Genomic DNA, 24,056 nt, shown 5'->3' with positions numbered 1-24,056 from the left:
GTTGTATTTGTAATAATGTTTAGACACAAGTATACAATAGCAATGCCAATGTTACAAAGTTAGTCTGTGGAAGTTCTGCCTTGCTTTATTCACTTACGAGACATCCATACTCACGTCTTAATCATATTGTGGAAGAGAATTATCTGGATGGTAGGATAAATCAAGACAGATACTTGTTTAAAACACAAAACTTACACATTAGTAGAGTTAGTAGAGCCTTGAGTGCTCATGCATATGAGGACTGTTTACACCCTGTGATACTGATATATTTTACACTTACAATTGACTTAAAACTCAGGTGATGTCAACCAAAATGCTTTGTTTTATTTAGTATAATGTTTATGCACTGTTGCCATTTTTATTTGACTGTAACATTTTCTATAAACACACAAATAATTACCTACCCTAATGATAGCACAACATGTGAAATAAGTAAATGACAACTTTAAATTAGACAAAATGTTTTCAAGTTGCACTATTACCTGATGGATTTTTATAGGAATGGAATCCCTCATTTATTGATAAATTCAAGTTATCATCATGCATGTTTGTATAAAAGTGAAAGTACTCCAGGAGGAATCATTAGTAAATAAGCGGTGTTTCAATGGACTTTTATTCCATTAAAGTTTGTCCCCTGAAAACATGTATAGGATGTCACATCACAGCACATCAAAATTACCTCTACATATCCAATGGCAACACTAACATAATGGAAAACACGGAAAAGTAACTAGATATGAATCCTGCTGGAACCTGCAGATGGTAAAAACTTAACAGTAGGTAAGTTCATAGGTTGTAGCAATGTTAGGTAGGTCAGGCAGTATATAGCCAATTGTTAATTTAATTCATTATGGAGATACAGTACATCACCAAAGGCTACTATAATAAACCTAATTTGGTCCATGTTTTCATGAGCATGTTAAGCCTCAAACAATTCTGAGGAAACACCGTGAGAAAAAGAACTACTCCAAATCAAAAAAGTTGTTGGGTTCTCTTGACATTTCAGTCCATATACAATGGATGAAGTCTAGAGCCTAATATCTTTTGGCCTCCGTCCCCAAACTGAAAAACAAAGCGGAAACCTGATAATTCTTCTGAAGGCGATCTGCAAAATTTTTCTTTATTTATGGTCACAAGGGAGGGGGGGGGGGCGTGAGAGAGGAGGTATCTTGGAAGCACAAAACAATCAAGTATTCGGCTTATTAAATTTAAGGGCACTCCATAACCCTGGATATACACGACTCGTTTGAAAAACAAATGACCAACAAATATTGTTGTACAAATCTATTATCTTCTTAATCAGAAATGTCTGTGATTTCATAACAATTATTCTCAACAAAATTACCAACAACAGCGAAAGGCATATGCACTTTTACTACATAAGCTAAATGCTTTATTACTCTTCTGTCTAGATGAACACTATATGTAACAATTAAATGAATGGATGGATGAATGGAAACAGGCAAAGTCTACAATACATTTAATATAAATCAGCAAAACACACACACACACACACACACACACACACACATACACTTATTACACAATCAAATAATTACTAGGTTCATTAAATGAGTGGAAATTGGGATGAGATCAGAAATTTTGTGTAATATTAAATTATGCATTTACATATTCTTGAATTCACCAGTTTTATTTAACATTAAAATATTTGGATTTTCACGTTCAAAGTCTGTCATTTCTCGCTCTCTTTCATCCTGACCCCATTCTCCCAATGTCTTCATCACGTCTGGCTGGTTCCTCCGCCACTCTTCCTCTTTCTGCAATCAACAGATTACTTCACAAACTCACTAAAGAATATAGTTCTCCACAGACCAGGCACATTATTCTAAGCGTACTGTAAATAATAAATTATCATAACACAGACAAAAACATTTTGTTAAAAGTAAAACTCAATCTCTATACATACAATTTTGTAATGAGTAAGTTAGAAGATACTAACTAAAAGAATAATTATAGAACAGCTGTACACATGACAAACAGCCACAACATACACTGTAACAGGTGTCAACATTTCACACCTGGCTCTCTACTAATGTCTGGCTCTAGCCCATGATCTTCTTTGATATATGAGGCTTGAGAGAATGTGTCCTTAGAAACAGAATCTTTAGCATCTATTTCTTCAGATTTATCCTTTTTTATATCTGATGATGGATCTTTTGAATCATTACCACCTTCTTTGGCGACCACTTTCTTAACAGGCGTTAACGATTTCTTAGGAGGCGGTGGAGGAGCGAGTTCATCATCCTTTTCCACTATAACTTTTCCCCCATCCCACCAGCCATATGGCAAGTCACTTGGAACCTAATAGCAGAAGAACATGAGAAACAATACACAAGAAAAACACAGCAACTGTAGGTGTGGAACTCAGGAATTGTATTGTTTCTTCATCATGCTACATTTAAACTGTTAAGAACGGGGAAGGGGTGGTACTTCTGGGAATTATTAATTTTAGTATAACTGGCTTCCAAACAGTTACTCTCTATTAATCCCAAAATTTACATTAATGTCTGATGAGGAAACAGAAACCACATGCACAATGCAATTGAAATGCAATTTCTGTTAACAGTTACTAAAATAGATTTTTATTTCACAATGTGGCAAATGATACAAAATTGATGATTTACTAACATTTTTTCAGCAATCTAACTGAATGCTCTCCACCCACATACTCAATATGAATACAGCTTCATTCTATTATTTGATACACTGTGTACTGAATATAATTTTCCAAGACATGCTTCAGCTACTGATCACTTTGGGTTCAGAAGTGCAGAGGACTAAACTGACAGCTTCATTTTATGACACCCTAACTTAAGTGGAATTAACCAGGTATGATAGTCTGTTACCTCTGTACAATAACTGTCATACATAATAACAAGTATCTTGGTACACAAGTATGTCAAAGAAGGTTGCAGAAAAAACAGGGGAAGACAAGATGAAACCAATGGTGTTCGTGGACAACTTGACGTGGGGGAACAACACATGCTTGTGAAGAAACTGTGTGACAGTATGGGATGAAATTATGCGAGATTCTTGTTACTTCTAAGGGGGAAAATTTTATATACACTTGGGAAGTGTGATAGAGGAAAACAGAAGAATGAGATTCAAATGGTTCAAATGGCTCTGAGCACTATGGGACTCAACTGCTGAGGTCATTAGTCCCCTAGAACTTAGAACTAGTTAAACCTAACTAACCTAAGGACATCACAAACATCCATGCCCGAGGCAGGATTCGAACCTGCGACCGTAGCGGTCTTGCGGTTCCAGACTGCAGCGCCTTTAACCGCACAGCCACTTCGGCCGGCGAAGAATGAGAAAGAATGTGCTGGCAGACAGGCAAAAGCATTCCTACGAAGTTTTAGGAGCCTGGTTTGGAACAAAGACATCCCACAAAAAAGCAAAGAAGTGATATACATAAGCTACTACATCCTAATTTTGACCTATGTACCTGAAATATGGGTAAGCAGATTACAGGCATGTGAAACAAAGTTTCCCCGGAAGTAGGAGAGAAGTAACAAGGGGAAACAAGATTAGGAATGAAAGGGTAAGGGAAATAGTGAAAATGGAATCATTGCAGAGCAGGATAGAAACATCTAGGCTAGGATGGTAAAGGCACTTAAAGAGAATGGAAATCATGAGGATTCCCAAGAAGATACATAAGAACCGAGTGAATCCAGAAAGATGGTAGGAAAACAGGATTAGATGGCGAGGCTTATGTTCCAAATAGATCCAGCCTGAAGCTGGGAACTGCTGAAGATGATAATGATTACAATGCCTTAATTTAACATCTTTAGAAAAACATTATTGTAAAGCTTTCTCAAATTCATGTGTGCTCTTTTAATTTTTTCAGTCCTGATTGTAGCTCTTTCTTTTCCTCTTTTCACTTTTTACATTTATATTTTCACCCAGATATTTCTGTTTTCTAGATGTTGCCATACTTGGTTTTTAAAATTCTTGGTGAGTTACTTTCATTAGTCATGTATTCTGTCTTCACAAATGATATTTGTTAACACGCCTCCTCAGCTTTTTCCTTCAGGAGTTCTGGTCTATTCTTTGTATTCTATGAGGCTCCATCTAATCATAACAAGATTGTCTGCAAAAGCCAAGCAATTTATTGCTTCTTTTGATCAACCCAACTTTATTTTGTTATTAACCTTTCGTTTTTCTTCTTATATTTTCCATTCTTCTTATAACTTTCTCCAACACATAGTTGAATAATAATGGCGACAAATCTTCTCCTTGTCTGATTCCTGATACAATTTGAAAAGGATTAGAACTTCTTCCAAAAAAGTTTAATTTTACATTTTGTTTTTGTAAGAGTATGTTTAGTTATTTCCAGAGTTTTCCTATCTACTGCAAATTCCTTGACAGTTTTAGGGTGGGAGCCTGTCTACTGAATCATTTTTTTAAATCAACAAACATTAGAACTATCTTATTATTTGATATTCTCATATAACTAATTATTTATTTAGATGTGCGTATCACACACAGCCATGCTGAGAGCAACTGTTAGCCATACCCAAAAATATACTGAAGATGCACTTTCATATGACCAACAAGTAACTCTGGAGAGTCTTTATGCAGAACATGTCCATTTGTCTGAGGCAGCTTCATATTTATTCCAGTCTCTTCATGACCTCTAGACCCTCTGCCAACTTATTTCTGAAACTATTTCTATTTCACATTGCTTCTTGTTACAACAATGGAAACTCCTGGAGTGAAGACTTAAAAGTAGATAAACAGTACTAGCTTGAAAGCCATTAGGGTATGTGCTGTTTCTTGCCTGTGTGTATTACATGTCAATCATCCAAGTTGATGTCTTCTTGAATTTACTGCAGGACCCTAAAATCAAGATTACGTCATATGCTTCAGTGGGACTCAGCAGCATCAGCGTCTCCCTTGAAGATGGCAGAGTGATGGATCACTGAAATATGGAGTTATGTTGCTTTTAGAATCCTGCAGCAAATCCAAGAAAGGACTACCAAGAATCAGTTAAGTTACAGGTAAATTATTATTTTCTTAATTTTTATTTATTTCTCACTTTGTTTCCATATTGTAGACTTATCTACTGGACAGAAGGGCCTTGTACATTTACCATTGTGCTCATTTCCCAGTAAGTAATGTATTTGTCACCTCAGATCCCCTCATTCATTACCATGCAGTTTAGCTTTATTAAAAATTCTTGCCATTTGGCCATATGATTTTTTAACAAAGATGGAATAACACATGGCCAATCTCAACAGGTTTCCTGTTTTATCATTGCAAGCCTGGGCAGAAGCTTGTCCTGTCTCCGGCAGCTATTCAACCTTTTTCCAAAACATTTGCATCTCTTTGTAAGTATTCATGGACATCTCTATTACATCTTGTTGTCTGACAAGACCCAAGTTTTCTGTCAGAAAGTATTCTGATAATCGTTATACCATACATCAAGGTACGGTATGATTTGTTCAGCAATTAGCAGAGTACAAACGATCATTTGTCATATCACTAAAATCTGGATTGTAGGTCATTCAATAGAAGTTGACATCTTCACAGTATTATAATTTAAAGTTGTGGAAACTCTCACAAGACTGGCATTCAAAAATAGTCTCCTACCAGAAATGAGGCAATAGGCTACAGGTTGTGCTGTCTGTTGGGTATTTGGTTGCACTTTTTTGTTACTAATAAGCTATGTATGGTATGTGTTTCTAATTGTGATTTTCACAAATTCTAGAGATGGAATCAATGTGTATATTAAGGCACATGCTTGACATAACAAACCCCCTGCAAACTGACAAATTTAATAGACATGCCTAGGAAAAATGTGAATGATCTTTTTTTCCTTATCCAGATGCAGTCTGAAAATATTTACCAAGATCTTTTACTTTCCTATCACAATTATGCATGCTCTATGTGAGGGAATTAACCAACAGATTTTGTCAGTTAGGTCTGAACTGTTAATGTAAAAGTAATATTTAGTAACTGGTGAGATTCAAACATCAGGCTGAAGTAGTGGCTAGGTCCAACATGTGAAAAGAACAGGACAGATTAATCTGTATTGATTAAATTCTCAACATGCTTTTATCATTTAACCAGAAATGAAAAATAGAAGAGCCAATACCAGTATTTATTAGTAGAAACCTTATCAACATTACATGAAGGGCCAGGGAAAAAAAGAGCAGGCACCCCCCCCCCCCCACTTTAAGAGTTGTTGTTAAAGCTCTATTCAGACTGATCATACGCACCTGTTGAGAGGCTAAAATTGAAGGTGGAGAGCCTCAGGTGAGTCCAGCATACGAAGTTTTACCATAAAGGGAAAGAACCAGGTAAGCCAATTTTTCAGGGGAAGGAAGGAGGCAAATCAGTGGTGACACGAGAGGCCAAAGTAAACGTAAGGTCACCAAAAATATGCAGATATGCCCAGAAAAGTCTAGAAACAAGTGGATGTATGCACTTGGAAGAAAGAGGAAAGCATCCTACATTCTTCAACTGAGAATCATCATAGCTCGAAGAGCCAGTGCAGCCTCAGATTCCGAGAAAACCAACTTGCCTGAAAATCTAAATATAAAGAACATGTACAATACTTTTAATCAAATTCATCCTGGCACGTTTGTATTATATGACATTTCAAAATGCTTTCCCAACACAAAATCCAATGCTTTGTTTGGATATCCTTGTGCTGAGTGTGAGGTATTCACAACAAAAATGAAAACTTTAACAATGGAGAAATGGTAAGGCACAAACTCTTCAGTTAACAACAACAAACATTCCTCACACGAAAAAAAGCTGAAGTGTTTGATGATTTGAAAATGAGGTCCAAATTGGAGGCGAAGAAAATCAACAAGAAGATGGCTATCTGCACATACTGCAAAAAAATATGTCCCTTCAAAATATAGCATGTGATGACATTCATTTTACATGGCAAATTTTGATGTGCTCATTCAAAACCCATTTTCTTGCAACAGGAGAATCCTTTTTTATCTTTATCCTGAACACACTGTGAAAAAGAGGGTATGTGAAGTGATGTCATTCCTTTTTCACTTCATCACTCATGACTTGAATGAGGTCTCTAAAGAGCTCTGTATAATCTGCTGGTGATCAAAATAAATACTTAGTCTTCTGCTTCATTCACTAGGAAACTCTCAAATTAGCAATCTGAAGAAGATCAAAATTACATTCCCTGTGTGTGCCCATCCATACTTGGAATGTGACAAAAATGTTGGACTATGGAACACACAGGCGCTGATTTTCAAATGCCCGAAGATTTCAAGGAAATGATCGAAGTATGCAGATATAAGCCATCCTCTCGGATTCCGGTCAGTGTAAATCAAGAAACTGTGTTAGACTGGAAAACACTGCAAAATTCCATTTCAAAATGCAGCCTATTAAGATAATATTGTCTGAATCCAGCCATTACTGTGTGATGAAATATCAAAGGACTTATCATGGTGGAATGCAAACTGGCATCATAAGAACACCATTATGACAACCAAATCCGGGGTATTTTAACTGCGCACACCTGTTTATAATGGTGTGCTTGATTTCAGAATTCCTTTCTTGTCTAATGTACAATAGCTTTGCAGTTACCTTCTGTTCACTGTAATATAACAATTGCATTTTTTATGCTAGATTTCCAGGCTAGAATGTAACATTTGCAAACTCTGGCAACCTTCACAGCAGCAAGATGGCAAAACTTCAACTACCTCATTGCTAAATATGTTATGTGAGAACTATTGCTGATCTATCATGACCAGAAATTCCTTTAGCCATGTTTACTATGGAATTACTGTCTTTTTTGCTTGAGTTACCTGTTTCTTTCCCTTTACAGAGTGAAGTTTGATTGCATTTTTGGAAATTATCTCATTCTGGGAACACAATGGATGCCAATAACACAATTTTCACATGCACCCAACCAAGAAGTTTTAATTGTGACATGTATATGTACTCATATACTGATGTTACCACAATTCAAACATTAAAAGATCGCTTTTTCTGGAGCTTAATAACAATTTATTTACCTGGTTTTCTCCCCTGATCCTTCATATGTTTAACACTGAACAAAATTTGAATAAAATGACCAAGCACAACAAGAACTGAGTGAAATTAATTAAGATTCTTTGAACTATTTAAAAATATTACATAACTGCTATGGCTTAACATTTTATAATTTAACTTTTTCCCTTTTTAATTCAAGATTGAGTTTATTAACACAAAGCAAGGAACATTGAGATGTAATGCTGAAACTGTATAAGGACCACAGCCAGATTTCCTTTTTCCTAACACAATGACAGCATCTATATGAATTGCACATTTGTCAGATTCCCTTTGGAGTTAGTATTAAATTCTGATGACTTGTCACTAGTAATGAAATGTTATGTGAGAAATGCATAACAAAGGCCGTGTAATTTATTGGCAACTGGCAACTAACAACTAATATTATACATAGGAAATCATCATTTATAGGAAAAAGCTGATGTAAGTGTAAATAAATGACAACAGATGCTATAATATTCCAGAAAACTTGGGTCCCCAAATGACCCATTTGCCATATAATTGTGACTGTGCTGCCACTGATTTCAGAGTTACATGTTGCCCTAGTAAGTATAAATGTATCCGAATATAAAAATTATGATGAAGTCCCCATCTAGTTGGGCTCAAATTTCACCCGTGTTTTACCTTAACAAGAAATTTACTGCACATTTGTACCTGTAAGTGATGCTCCACGTGTCATCCTCACATTTGGATGCAATAACGCATTCAACTCTGCAGACTTACTAATTCTTTCAACCACTCCCTAATTGTCTTATATATCTTGAAAAGTCTGTACAATTCGGGGTTTCTGTTCTACAATCATATCAATGGGTGTGTTGTACACTTATCTTTTGAGATGACCCCACACCCAAAATCCGCAGAATTGATGTCTGACATTTTCTGAGAGCAAGGTCCATGCCCTGTACAAACTATTCCTCTCTGCCCATAATGGTGTGTTAGGTGTCATCTTACATTGGCAGCAAAATTTGTCAGTGCCTCATCATGTGCCCCAACAATGGGCCAAGTGCAGAAGTGAAGCATAATTAGTTATAAAGTTGTGTAAGTGGGTAAGCATAAAATTCAGCTAAATAACTGTGAAAGTTTTTGAACAGGGGCTGAAGGGAGGAGGGGTGAGTGAAATACCACTCATTTTAAAGCATCAGTTACACATAGTAAATTTGTCAAGCAGAAAGTGATATCCACAATTTCAGGGTTTTCACAGTGGCTACCAAGTATACAATTTTCTGTGCTCAAGCCAAGTCATATTTCAGTTAAAACTTGAGTTCTTACGATACGCATTCACCATTTTCCTTATATGGAGGTAACAGTCAGGGCTAATGTTATTCTCTTATATTGTGCTCGTATAGCTTAATGCTGATGGAGTGATTTCACATGAGGTGTGATTTTTATGCAAATGTGGAAAAATGGAAAGACTGCAGCCCCTTGCCAACTCAAAGTTATGTGATGGAAATCAAATTTCAATCTGGGAACACTTTATTTTTGAAGTACAACCCCAGAGTACAACACGATGATAGCCAATGCCCCAGTCAAATTTAATGGTGCATAGCTAAATTTCTACCACAATCACTATTACAAAGCCCCAGTAAGGTGAAGAATGAGGTAAGATCTTTGTACAACATCTGATGAAAAAGTAAAGGATATTTTTTATTTCAGGGGCTTTATAATCCGATTTTCAACTTTTTATTATCGTTGTCTTGTTGGTACACTTGCTCCTGATCTATGTCTGAATTTTCAGCTGTTAAATTCATGTATTTTATTGCTGACAGTGTAAAGGCTGCACATGTTTTCAAAAGTTTGGCAAATTTTTACATTAGAAAAATATGGATCAAGGAATTTGCATTAAATTTTGCTAGAAAAATGGAATATAGTGCAGCATCACATTCAAAATGTTGACTCTAGCTTTTGGTGAATTTACTATGAGTAGGACAACAGTTTAGGAGAGGTATAAATTTTTCAAAGAGAGTTGAGAAGACATTAAAGACGACAATTGCTCTGGACGCCTTAGTGCATAAATTACTGACAATGATGAGGAAGAAGTAAAGAAAATGGTTCTGATAATGTCACCATATCATTTTGCTGATGATGTTGGTATATCCTTTGGCTCACGACAAGCAATTTCTTTCAGATGTTTTGGGCATGACGTGTAGCAGCGAAGTTTTTTCTCAAATCATCGAATTTCAACAAAAAGCGAAGTCGCTCAGCAATTGTTGAATGAAGTCGACAATAATCCATAATTTCTAAAGAATGTTAGAAAAAGTGATGAAACGCGGGTATATGGGTATGACGTCGCAACCAAGGCGCAATCAACCCATGGAAACAGCCTGAAGACAAATTCGATCACATGTGAAGGTTCTTCTGACTCTTTTCTTTGATTACCATGTGACAGTGCACCAAGAGTTCCAATCTCATGGTCATACGATCAATAACGAATGCTACCTGAAGTTACATGCTGTTCCTTTGAAGCAATCCGAAGGAAACTACCAGAACTGTGGCAAAAGCAACTGTGGAAATTGCATCGTGATAATGCTCCCACTAATACCTCAACACTTGCCCGCAATTTTTTGGCAAAAAACAAAACTTTTATGTTGCCTCGGCCATCATACTTGCTGGACATGGCCCCCTGCAACTTCTTTTTATTTCTGAGGCTGAAGAGAACCATGCAAGGAGGTCATTTTGCACCACTGACAAGATAAAAGCAGAATCGCTGAAAGAGCTGAACATCATAACTGAAAGTGAGTTCCAGTAGTGCTTACGAGATGGCAAAAACTGCTGGCATGAGCGTATTATATCTGAGGGGGATTATTTTGAAGGGGACAAAATCACTGACGATAAATGAATAAAGCTTCTTTAAGAAAAACAAAAATTCCCATTACTTTTTGATCACGCCTCATAACATCAAGAGAGGTACGTTATTTCATAGGCTACATTTTGTTACCATTGACTCTTCCCAATTTTTGAAGCTGATACGACATTTACATTTATCACAGTATACAGAGAGGGTGTGGATTGTCCAACCTATAAATTTTGACATATTCATAAGACCCATTATAAACACCAGGTACTCTAAATCCAAGGAAGTCCTTTGACAAGCACAGCATACTTCACTTTTCCGCAGTCATGCGGCTCTGATACCACTTTATTTAGCAGGTCTTCAATTTTGCTTCAGGTCGCACCACAGAATGGAGGCAGTGGCATCAGACAATGTTCGCATGATGGTCTAATAGGTTTAAGGTTTTGAGTTAAGACAAACACATCAGCTTCCTATGTATGCAACAATCCACCAGCTGCCCCCCCCCCCCCCCCCCCCCGTTCAACTGCCAAGTGCAAAAATGGCAGGTAGTACTGTTCCTTTATCGGCAGTTTCCAACATGATTTTGTTCTCCTGATTTACCAGCAGGTTTGTATGTTATTTTTCTATTAGTAATTTAACGTGTCACTTCCAGCACGTTAGTTTTTCACTGTTCCTTATTATACAAAATCGAGAAATGAATAATGTGTTCATAATTACATGAATATTTCTTGTGCCCCCTCAGAGGATACTCTTCAACAGAGTCGAAATTTTTTTGAGTCAGAGGACAATTCAGTCCAGAAATGTAACAAATATGCAACCGAATTTTTGTTCAGTACTTGCATTTTGTTCAGTACTTGCATTCAGGAGCAAATCATTTGTACGTCTGATACACATATAGTTGAACATGATATTATCCTGGCTTTCAGGAGTATTAGTTCCTATGACCACAGAAGTTAACAGGCAATGCCCACGTATATTGCCAGTCGATTAAGCAGGTTTCCACACTTACACCATTCTCTATAACCTGTATCACCCGAGCTGATGGTTGATCCACCAATAGAAACGATCCGAACTACATACTGATGAGGCAGTCATCTCAGATGTATACAGGGAACTGAGGATGACATACATCTCAAAACCTGCCTACTGACAAACAACATATGTGAGCATCACCTGTTGACCTCTATAGTCCATTTAGTGTGCCTAATGATGCTCTACGCCAATAATATGGCAGATGTGTCACACTAGCTCCTTCCCTTGGGAAGAGAAGGCTGAAAGGAAAAAGCAGTTCACTCAGATCCTTGGCTGCATGGATTCCGAAAATATCTTTCTTGTGAAACAGGCTCAGTTGTTTATTCACATGAATTATACTGACAGGGAATCTCAAATGGATTTTGTATTTCTAAATTTCCAGAATGCTTTTGAGACCATACTCACAAGTAGCCTGAAAACAAATAGTGTTCCTATGGAGTCTAATTTGTGCAAATGGATTTGAGATTTCTTGTCAGAAAGCTCACAGTTCATAGTACTTGATGGAAAGACCCTAAGTAAAAGAGAACTGATATCTGGCGTGGACCAAGGAAGTGTTGTAGAGTATCTGTTGTTACTGATCTATATAAATGATTTAGGAGACAACCTGAGCAGTCCTCGTAACTGTCTGCAGATGATTATGTCAATTATTATCTAGTGATGTCATGAAGATCTAAACCAGGTGCAAAGTCATTTAGACAAGTTATCCTCTGTACAGTGCAAAAAATGGCAACTGATCCTAAATAATGAAAAGTGTAAGGTCATCCAGAAAGTAATAGAAGAAAAACTGTTAAATTTCAGTGAAATGATAAAATCACACAAATGTAAAGGCTGTCAATTAAACTAAATACTTAAGGATTACAATTACAACAGTTTAAACTGGAACAACCACAGAAAAAAACCTTGTGGGGGAGGTATATCAAAGATGGTATTTTAGTGGCAGGAAATTTACAAGATGCAACAGAGATACTATAGAGTCTGCCTACACTACGTTTGTCCATCCTCTTCCATAGTATTGCTGTGCGGAATGAGATTCTCACTAGATACGACTGATGAAATCGAGAAAGTTCAAAGAAGGGAAGCTCATTTTGTATAAGATTGGTAAATAAAATACCCTTATTCTTATTAATTGAAGCCAAAAAGAGGCTTATTACTGTTAATAAAAAACAGGGGACAGAGTGTTTCACAGATACAATAGGCAAGTTGGGGTTGCAATCAAAATAAATTAATGCAAGATCTTTTGACAAAATTTTGATCATCAACTCTCTCTCCCGAATGCAAGAATATTTTGTTGACTCTCACCCACATAGGGAGAAACGACCATAGTAATAAAATATGAAAAAGCAGAGCTCACACAGCAAAATTTAGGTGTTTGTATTCTCATGCACTAGTTGAGAGAGGAGCTGTACAGAAATAGTCTGAAGGCGGTTCGATGAATCCTCTGATAGGCACTTACGTGAGGACTGGGATCTGTGGCCCCTTTTTAACCATCCCCATCACTCTTTCCTCCTAAAAATTATGTTAAATGTAAGATATACAGACTTCTTGTGATACTGCTCTATCAGATGAGCTTCCATCGGTATCCACAAGAATAACTTTTACCACATCATTTCTGTTGAATGAAACCAGTTTCATGGTGTCTAATATAATTCATTCTTTGAAATGGCTTTATACAAGACGAGAAAGTGTTCGTCGATGAGAAGCCTGTATAGTTTCGTGATGTCATGACATGGAATTTCACATTCTACAGTATTCTGCAGAGGGAATAACTACATAAGAGGAGTCAGAATTTTGTATGGCGGAAAGGACTGTGGCCGACAAGATGCAAGATCGTGTCTTACATCGTAAGCAGAACTCAGGAGAAACCTTATAAGATTTTGTAATTTTCAGTTAAAACCCATATTTGGTAGGTTTTACGATGTGATAACTAAATGTTCTATGAATATATGCTGTTCCAAAGCACCTGTATATTGATGGTATCTCAAAACATACCTTACTATTGGTACAATTTGAAGTAATAAAATGAATGGAAATGTCAAACAGGTGGTTTTAAGAATCTTGCTATTTGGTTGTTTTTGTGTTATAATTTGGGTGTTATGAAGACATGCCGTCTTGAGGGAACAGTCCACTGAAGATTTATGAAAATAGCACTGTTCTCAGTATGATATTCATTGTAACTAAATGTCAGTTAATAATACACTTGTGCTTAGAGCCTTAACGAGCTTGTAACATAAAAGATGTATGTTGTACAAGTTTACCACAGTGTAATGGATAGATGCATGGGTTTATGAAGTCACATGTGATCGGTTCACAACCCAAGCATGCACTGTTAGCAAAATCGGCCCCGGGGAGCGAAATCGGCTCCGGGGAGTGAACATAGCAATTTTAACCCATCCATCTGTAAGCAATCTGTTTGATTTGCAGTCTCAAAACATGTTGTCATAGTAGTTGTCTTCAGCCTGACCGTAAATTTATTCTCACTAATTTGATTCAATACTACTTCATTAGTTATCCAGCCTACTCATCTTTCTTATGCTTTTCAAAATCTCTTCTGTACAAGGCTACATTCCAGAAAAATAACTTCATTGAAGATTTTTTAACACTTAAATTAGTATTTCATCTTAATAACTACCTCTTTATCAAAACACTACTTTTGCTATTGCCAGTCTACATTTTATATCATACCTACTTCTTCCTCTTTCCTTTCTACACAACAGTCCAGAAATTACTTTTTTTGTCATGGCACTTTTATATATTCCTACCCCCTTTCACCGTTCCATTCTTTGCTCGTTACTGGCTTGTCATCTGAGCTCTCGATATTCATACACACGCTTCTCTTTCCTCCTATGGGAGGCACCTATCTTATTCACAGTAATGCATGTTTCTACAGCTTTGCTTTTCTCCTCTAACCATGCCTGCTTCCCCAATTTTCACTTCCTCTCAATTTTTAGACAGAGGCAGAAGCAGACGAGTGAATAACAAACTGTCAATGGACACATGTGGTAGGTGTCCTATGCACTGAGCTCGAGTAAATGACAAGAGGTATTAAGTTGTGTTTATTGGTAGTTGTTTAGGGTAAGGGTTGTAATACACTGAGGGTAAGGAGTAAGTTGTCTCAGAGTAAGTGTTCTTTTAATGCTCATTTTGTCAGAGTACTGGCTGCTAGCAATAGCACAGTACTGGCTGCTGGCAGCAGTGCTCAGGTTGAAGGGAGGATGATGCTAGCCCGTGTCCTGAAGTTGCTGTACACTGAAGGTAAGGATGGGATCCTAATTGTGCCATTGCTGTAACTCTTCACTTGGAGCAGAGCTCTGGACACTGTGGAATCAGCAACTGGAGAGAGCAGTTCTTGTCACCAAACAAGATAATATGGTGGTCACCAGTCATCAAGTCACTAAGTTAATGCATGGGAGTTAAGGAATGAAGTGAGGAGGATGGACGTGTTTTCTGGGCTTCAATGGGGAGCCATGCACAGGAGTGTGCTTAGAGAAGTTTCTGGGGAAAGTGAGAAGTTGTGCAAATCTTATGAACATTATGGTAACAGGAGTAGCAAGCACTGGAAGTTGTGCCGCATTCGCAATGTCGACTGAAGAGAGTTGAATAGATGCTGAGGGGAAAATTTTGAAGACTGTATTCCAGCCACTGACATCATAGAGTGAAATAGGACTGTAGCAGTGGTGAGTAAGCTGGCACAGGGTAGCAAATCTACAGTGGAGTGGCATTGTTGTTGTTGTTGTTGTTGTTGTTGTTGTTGTCTTCAGTCCTGAGACTGGTTTGATGCAGCTCTCCATGCTAATCTATCCTGTGCAAGCTTCTTCATCTCCCAGTACCTACTGCAACCTACATCCTTCTGAATCTGCTTAGTGTATTCATCTCTTGGTCTCCCTCTACGATTTTCACCCTCCACGCTGCCCTCCAATGCTAAATTTGTGATCCCTTGATGCCTCAGGACATGTCCTACCAACCGATCCCTTCTTCTAGTCAAGTTGTGCCACAAACTTCTCTTCTCCCCAATCCTATTCAATACCTCCCCATTAGTCACGTGATCTACCCACCTAATCTTCGACATTCTTCTGTAGCACCACATTTCGAAAGCTTCTATTCTCTTCTTGTCCAAACTACAGGGCGTTTAAAAAATGACCGGTATATTTGAAACGGCAATAAAAACTAAACGAGCAGCGATAGAAATACACGTTTGTTGCAATATGCTTGGGACAACAGTACATTTTCAGGCAGACAAACTTTTGAAATGACAGTAGTTACAATTGTCAACAACAGATGGCGCTGCGGTCTGGGAAACTCTATAGTACGATATTTTCCACATATCCACCATGCGTAGCAATAATATGGCGTAGTCTCTGAATGAAATTACCCGAAACCTTTGACAATGTGTCTGGCGGAATGGCTTCACATGCAGATGAGATGTACTGCTTCAGCTGTTCAATTGTTTCTGGATTCTGGCGGTACACCTGGTCTTTCAAGTGTCCCCACAGAAAGAAGTCACAGGGGTTCATGTCTGGCGAATAGGGAGGCCAATCCACGCCGCCTCCTGTATGTTTCGGATAGCCCAAAGCAATCACACGATCATCGAAATATTCATTCAGGAAATTAAAGACGTCGGCCGTGCGATGTGGCCGGGCACCATCTTGCATAAACCACGAGGTGTTCGCAGTGTCGTCTAAGGCAGTTTGTACCGCCACAAATTCACGAAGAATGTCCTGATAGCGTGATGCAGTAATCGTTTCGGATCTGAAAAATGGGCCAATGATTCCTTTGGAAGAAATGGCGGCCCAGACCAGTACTTTTTGAGGATGCAGGGACGATGGGACTGCAACATGGGGCTTTTCGGTTCCCCATATGCGCCAGTTCTGTTTATTGACGAAGCCGTCCAGGTAAAAATAAGCTTCGTCAGTAAACCAAATGCTGCCCACATGCATATCACTGTCATCAATCCTGTGCACTATATCGTTAGCGAATGTCTCTCGTGCAGCAATGGTAGCGGCGCTGAGGGGTTGCCGCGTTTGAATTTTGTATGGATAGAGGTGTAAACTCTGGCGCATGAGACGATACGTGGACGTTGGCGTCATTTGGACCGCAGCTGCAACACGGCGAACGGAAACCCGAGGCCGCTGTTGGATCACCTGCTGCACTAGCTGCGCGTTGCCCTCTGTGGTTGCCGTACGCGGTCGCCCTACCTTTCCAGCATCCGTCACGTTCCCTGTCCGTTGAAATTTTTCAAACAGATCCTTTATTATATCGCGTTTCGGTCCTTTGGTTACATTAAACCTCCGTTGAAAACTTCGTCTTGTTGCAACAACACTGTGTTCTAGGCGGTGGAATTCCAACACCAGAAAAATCCTCTGTTCTAAGGAATAAACCATGTTGTCTACAGCACACTTGCACGTTGTGAACAGCACACGCTTACAGCAGAAAGACGACGTACAGAATGGCGCACCCACAGACTGCGTTGTCTTCTATATCTTTCACATCACTTGCAGCGCCATCTGTTGTTGAAAATTGTAACTACTGTAATTTCGAAAGTTTGTCCGCCTGAAAATGTACTGTTGTCCCAAGCATATTGCAACAAACGGTGTATTTCTATCGCCGTTTCAAATATACCGGTCATTTTTGAAACACCCTGTATTTATTGTCCATGTTTCACTTCCATACATGGCTGCACTCCATACAAATACTTTCAGAAACGACTTCCTGACACTTAAATCTATACTTAATGTTAACAAATTTCTCTTCTTTAGAAACGCTTTCCTTGCCATTGCCAGTCTACATTTTATATCCTCTCTACTTCGACCATCATCAGTTATTTTGGTCCCAAAATAACAAAACTCCTTTACTACTTTAAGTGTCTCATTTCCTAATCTAATTCCCTCAGCATCACCCGACTTAATTTGACTACATTCCATTATCCTCGTTTTGCTTTTGTTGATGTTCATCTTATACCCTCTTTTCAAGACACTGTCCATTCCGTTCAACTGCTGTTCCAAGTCCTTTGCTGTCTCTGACAGAATTACAATGTCATTGGCGAACCTCAAAGTTTATATTTCTTCTCCATGGATTTTAATACCTACTCCGAACTTTTCCTTTGTTTCCTTTACTGCTTGCTCAATATACAGACTGAATAACATCGGGGAGAGGCTACAACCCTGTCTCACTCCCTTCCCAACCACTGCTTCCCTTTCATACCCCTCGACTCTTATAACTGCCATCTGCTTTCCGTACAAATTGTAAATAGCCCTTCGCTCCCTGTATTTTACCCCTGCCACCCTTAGAATTTGAAAGAGAGTATTCCAGTCAACATTGTCAAAAGCTTTCTCTAAGTCTACAAATGTCAGAAATGTAGGTTTGCCTTTCCTTAATCTTTCTTTTAAGATAAGTCGTAAGGTCAGTATTGCCTCATGTGTTCCAACATTTCTACGGAATGGCATACCACATAGATAACAAGCTTGGCAAACGAAGTTTAGAACAATATGCATATGCTACGGAAGCTGACTAGCAAGGTGATGGAATGTGCAAAGACATCGGAGGACGACAATTTGGCAGCTGCATGTGTTGGATGTAAGACTCACTACAACACAGCTGTTACAATCATTAACAGACAGCATGTGGGACACACAGATGGCAACGATGAGCATGCAGGAAGCTATTCACCATTCACAAGGGCAGCTGACTCCAGTCCTGTTATTACCAGAGCAATACTTGCTGGGATCACAAAGGATGCGAGGGAATTACCATCAAAGTTGGGGCTGATTACAGAGCCCAGTAAGTACAGTTTACCTCCGTTACCATGTCGAGTTGATACAGGTGAGGACTGACCGGCAAAGTTGTAAGTACTGGTTTGATTCCTTGTAGCAGGTAGTTTTGAACACTATTCACCCTAATCGGTGAGAGTGGGGACCTTAGGGAAATTTGTACAGGTAAGGACTAGTTACTTACTTATCTCAGAAGGATGTATAGACATGTAGTGGTGACAGGAGGTTACTGTGTGTCTGGCCAGAGTGATTCAAACTGGTGCAGATGCATGTATAGTGCAGCTGTTCTTGGGCAAAATGAAAGGATATGATTGTCCAAGGTATACTGTGGAACCTAAACCGTATTTCCAGTAAGCTGGGTACCCTGGATTTATTACATATAGAAAACATGGCAGCAGTGGCAAGCTGCTATGACCATAGAAGGCTGTCATAGATAAAGTAAGTGGAGCTGGGGGGGCAGTGGGTCATTAATCAGTGGGATAGCATGTGACTTAACAGGGTCAACCTCTCATCTACCAACCATAGTTGCAGGAACTACCAAGTTGAACGTGACAAAGCCACAGTTGTTCTCGCCGGATGGACCACTAAGAGGTACTCCCAATGCAGAATTTAACCTTCCTAAATAATACACTGAAACTGAACCTAATCCATTCCCTGAACCAACTGACAGCTCCGCACAACAGATAGATTTCAGCAAAGCAGTTGATGAAGCATGTGCAGTGGTATTGGGAAGACAATGACGAATGACTGGCCTTGAAAGTCATCACATGTAGTGCTGTAATGGCAGTAACTCTGTTGTGTGTACCCTTAATCTGTCTTAGGCAGAGAGCCGCCAGTCAACCCAATCCACCTAAAGTGCAAATTCCGGTAGATTGGATCCCTAGAACATGATAATGACTATACATGGAATATTGTAGTGTGAATGTTGGTGAGACATGTATTCCTTAAAGAGGTCACAGAACAAGCCATTAGAGTAGGGGGGAGATAAATGCCAAGAATACATTACAGCAGGATGAAAAAGTATAAAGGCAAGGTGTGACGTGTGTTCGAAGTCAACTAATGGACTATTAAGTGGAGTAGTAATAAGAAAATTATTAGCCTTTGAGGACATTTAGTGAAGAAGCTTTGTAGTTTAATTGCTGTCTTTGAAGCTCGTGGGTTAAGCTGCCAGATAGTCTTGTGATGGAAACTTGTTATGAAAACTTGGGAATCTTAGGTGCAAATCAGTCTCAACTGGGGACCTGAGGGGCAAATTTGAATACGATAGTGCAGTATCGCAGCAGTCGAAGGCCGCCAGCAGGCCCTAGGTGTTGGCATTCCGATTATGGTAAGAGCTTTTGATGTAGTGCAAGACAGGCCCACCTTGGCTGGGCCAGCATAGCATTAAACACTCTTCTTGCAGCACAGACAAGGAGATTTCTCTGCTGATGGATTTCAGCAGTGTTGTTGAAACCATAACTAGAAGCAGTGCATTGGAACAGGTGTGCTGCAAAATAATCATTTTGGTAGCAAATTCATTAATGACCTAGCAGTTCTACCAGGACATAGGGCCACATCAGGCAAGGTGCAACATGGAGCCACCAGCAGCAGTCATGAGTTCGGGTCTCCCGTCACGATACATGGTTCCACCATTACAGCCACTTTCCAGAGTCAGGGCAAGGCTCATACCATAAGCAAGCAGAACTCCTGCCCAAAGGCAGGGGAGGGGGCAGGTGGAAGGGGGGTAGTGCAGGTCACATCCCAGGCATGGACGCCACATCCTGTCCTCACTTTGTGGATGACATTGCACCACACACCAGCAACCGCAGAGCCACTGTCACCATTGGTAGAGTTGACTTCCACTGCAAGAATCCTGGTCGTCTTTGAGAACTGCTGACACAGACTGCTCGTGGTGTGACTCGAGTAATGTGTGCTTGTGTCACCTACTGAGCACAGTCTTCAGCAAATGTTTGAAAAATGTTTCCCACTAAATAGAAAGACATCACAGCATCAAAACATCTTCCTCTGTCAGCTTTCCTCTGTTTGGTTTTCGAAAGTTCTCTAACCAGAGAGGAATGAAGTCTATGAAGTCTACTACTGACACATTTCAACCTGTTGCAACCCCGTGTAGTATATGAGGGGGGAAAAAAAAAAAAAAAAAAAAAAAAAAAAAAAAAAAAAAAAAAAAAAAAATGCGCAGGCTCAGAACATTTCTATATTATTTTGCACACCTACACACTGAACAGACTGAGCAACAGCACACAGGGATGCCAAATGTCCTGTTTTAATCACAAAAATTTCAGTTCTCTGATTTTTATCTTAACTGGTCTCCCTGTCATTGTTTCTCATCTCTGCCACATGTACAGTCTCTCTTGTCACACAGCTCAATTGTTGACCAATGAACACACAGGGATACACTTGCAGTGAGGGAAAGGACAGACAACATTATACATGCCTCATCTTTGTCTCTATTCATCCTCATAACAGGAGTGTCCTAGTCCTCAGGTCAGAGTGACTGACATTTCCTCCTATCTTTTCAGTGGGACACCTGAGAACTCATCGATTTTTCACATTTTCCTCTGTGTATGAAATGGATTGGTTTCATTTACTGTAAACAGTGTCTGGCCTTACTGATCCCTTTGTCTCGCCTCATCCTCACAGCAGGTGCCCCCTCTCATCTTGAAGCCTGAGTGACCTACTCCTCCTCTCTGAAATTCCTCGACCTATAATGCTTTCCTCTGTGAGGAAGGAACTCTTAGCTCCACAATCTAGGAAAAACAACATTATCATACGGATATAAAATACTGCTAGCCACGTAAAGGAGAAGTTCAGTGACAGACAGGCATAAAGAAGAAGAGTGATCAATATATTCAGCTTATCGAAGTTCTTCATGGAACATAGAAAACTCTCTCTCTCTCTCTCTCTCTCTCTCTCTCTCTCTCTCTCTCTCACACACACACACACACACACACACACACACACACACACACACATGGACGAACTGACGGCCGGCCGGCCAGTCAGCTCTCTGTGTGCTGCAGCCTGACTACAGCTGCATCTGAGGTGAGTAGCAAACAAACTGGCTGTTGGCTTCTGTCTTGGGTTCTTCAGCCGACGTTCGTCTGATGATTTGCCAGCATGAGTGGCTGGCATTGTCAAAGCTTCACTCTCCATTGCTGGTGGTGGTCTGAAGCCGAGCTCACAGCCGCAGACTGTATGTACCTGGCGCGCCAACATCCGAGTGCTTTTCCATGGTCATTTCTGGGGCGGTTCTCCTCGTGCCACCTGTCACATGTGTTCGCTGCAGCACGGGAAGCCAGAATCCATTTACCTTGAGGCTTTCCTCTTTCTTCTTGAAGCTGTTCCTGTGTTTGTGTATTTCTACAGCTTCTCTGAACAAGCAGGTGTTGTAGTTCTTCTCTACAGACAGAACTTCCATGTCGGCGAACTTTACTACATGGCCGGTCTCGCACAGCGCATGCTCTGCCACAGCAGATTTCTCCACCTGTTTATATTCTGTAATCCTAGGGGTTGATGGATCATCCAGTTATTTTAAAATGAACTTTTCCACATGTGCATGGTATGCAGTATATTCCTAGCATTGCAAGTGGGTCCCTTTTCTCCTTTGCCGATCTGAGACACTGATTTTCTTTGTTGGTTTGTAAATAATGTTTACACTGTTTTTGCACAATATACGGCCGATTCTGTCTGTCACTCTGGGAATGTATGGCAGAAAGGCCTTACCCGCCATTTCTTTTTCTACTTTCTCACTTCGTTGAGTGTTTGGCTCTTTTTTATGCTTCTAATATTACTTGTGGAGTACTCACTGCTCCTCAGAACACTTGCCAAGTGTTGTATTTCACATCCAAGGTGCTATGGCTGGCTTATTTGTCTTTTCCGTGTTGTGAGTGTCTTAATCGTGCCTCTTTTCTGGCTTGGGTGACGATTTGATAGTTTGTGCAGGTATTGGTCCGTGTGTGTCGGTTTTCGATACACGCTGTGACCCAGGTTTTCACCAGCCCTTGTGACCTACACATCTACCAATGGAAGTTTTTTATCCTTCTCTACTTCCATAATACATTTTATGTTGCCATGGAGACTGTTCAAGTGTCTTAGGAAGTCACCAAGCTGTTTCTCACTATGGCTGCACACAACGAAGGTATCATTTACGTATCTGTATCACACTTGAGGTTCACAAGGTGCCAAGACCAGTGCCTGTGCTTCGAAATGTTCCATGAAGAAGTTGGCCACCATTGGACTAAGAGGACTACTCATGGTGATGCCTTCCAGCTGTTCATAGAAGTTGTCATTCCACATGAAATAGCTTGTGGTGAAACATGCATGGAAGAGCTTTGAGCAGCCTTGTGGGAAGATGGAATCGATGTGCTCCAGAGAGTCAATGAGTGGCACTTTTGTAAACAAAGAAACAATATCAAAAGCTGACCAGGATGTCGTTTGATGCAAGTTTTAGTTTCTTCAGCTTCTCAATGAAACGTCCTGAGTCCTTAATGTATGTGTCAGTCTTCCCCAAGTTTTGCTGGAGCAGAGACGCCAAGTGTTTTGCAAATTTTTATGTCTGTGAGCCAGGAGTGCTAACAATCAGTCTTAGTGGAATGTTATTCTTATGGATCTTAGGTAATCCATACAGCTGAGTTGGCAGGGCTTCTGTGTCTGTATGTCCGTCGGCAGAGAAAATGTCTTGATTACCCGATTCATATTTGGTGTGATACACTGTGTTGGATTTGGTATTGGAGTAGCAAACTTTGCTGAGGTGGGTAGTGAGTATAGTTGAGGTGCTGGGAGGAGAGAGGGAGGATAGGGATGGGGTAAGATGCTATTAGCAGTTATTTACGTCAAGAATATCACTTTGGGTGTCACATTCAGCAACTGCGTGGTCTAGCTGTCTCTCAGCCACACTTTAGCAGTGGCGACTGGTGCAGACTGACCATTAGTTGTCGTGTCCATGCAGAATGCAACACAGCGGTTGCAGGTACATTGGTAGATCACATGGCTGCCTTCATCAGTGGCCTTGCCTTTGACAGCGCAGGAGATGCCAGTGGCATGTAGATGCAAGATTTGCATATATTCTCTCACCACCACAACTGTCTAGTACTACCCAGGACTGGAGCAACTGAACCACATTTTCTGCCAGGATTTCAACTAACTCTAGGCATGCCCTGAAACAAGATAAATCTTCACCACTATTCTCCCGCAATGGTGCTCCACTGTCCACTCAACCTACACAATATCCTTGTCTGCCCCTATTCCACCCCTGCTCCCAACTCACTTCCTCATGGTTAGTATCTCAAAAACAGACCTAGATGAGAGACCTAAATACATCCATCCTCTACCACCTGCTCCAGTCCTATATCAAGCCATCCCCTACATCATCAAAAGTATGACCATCTGTAAAATCAGCCACGTAATCTACCAACGTA

The 24,056-nt window shown here is 39.8% G+C and overlaps 1 protein-coding gene across 4 annotated transcripts in view; it reads right to left on the bottom strand.

Annotated features, from left to right (window-relative positions):
- Window positions 1–1,588: 1,588 nt before the first annotated feature.
- Window positions 1,589–24,056, bottom strand: part of LOC126199184 (peptidyl-prolyl cis-trans isomerase FKBP4-like) — a 118,470-nt gene continuing 96,002 nt past the window's right edge. The window contains exon 9 of one of the 4 annotated variants that reach the window (XM_049935961.1): window positions 1,589–1,795. In XM_049935961.1, coding sequence (XP_049791918.1) covers window positions 1,793–1,795 — 3 coding nt within the window. In that variant the 3' untranslated portion in view covers window positions 1,589–1,792. Of the gene's footprint in view, window positions 1,796–1,843; window positions 2,323–24,056 lie in introns of those variants that run through there. The other 3 variants (XM_049935960.1, XM_049935959.1, XM_049935958.1) reach the window with 3 other exon arrangements.

The sequence above is a fragment of the Schistocerca nitens genome, chromosome 8 (assembly GCF_023898315.1).
Source record: "Schistocerca nitens isolate TAMUIC-IGC-003100 chromosome 8, iqSchNite1.1, whole genome shotgun sequence".
NCBI classification, from domain to species: Eukaryota; Metazoa; Arthropoda; class Insecta; order Orthoptera; family Acrididae; genus Schistocerca; species Schistocerca nitens.
The sequence above is the reverse complement of the archived record's forward strand: the minus strand, read 5'-3'. Positions and strand labels throughout refer to the sequence as shown.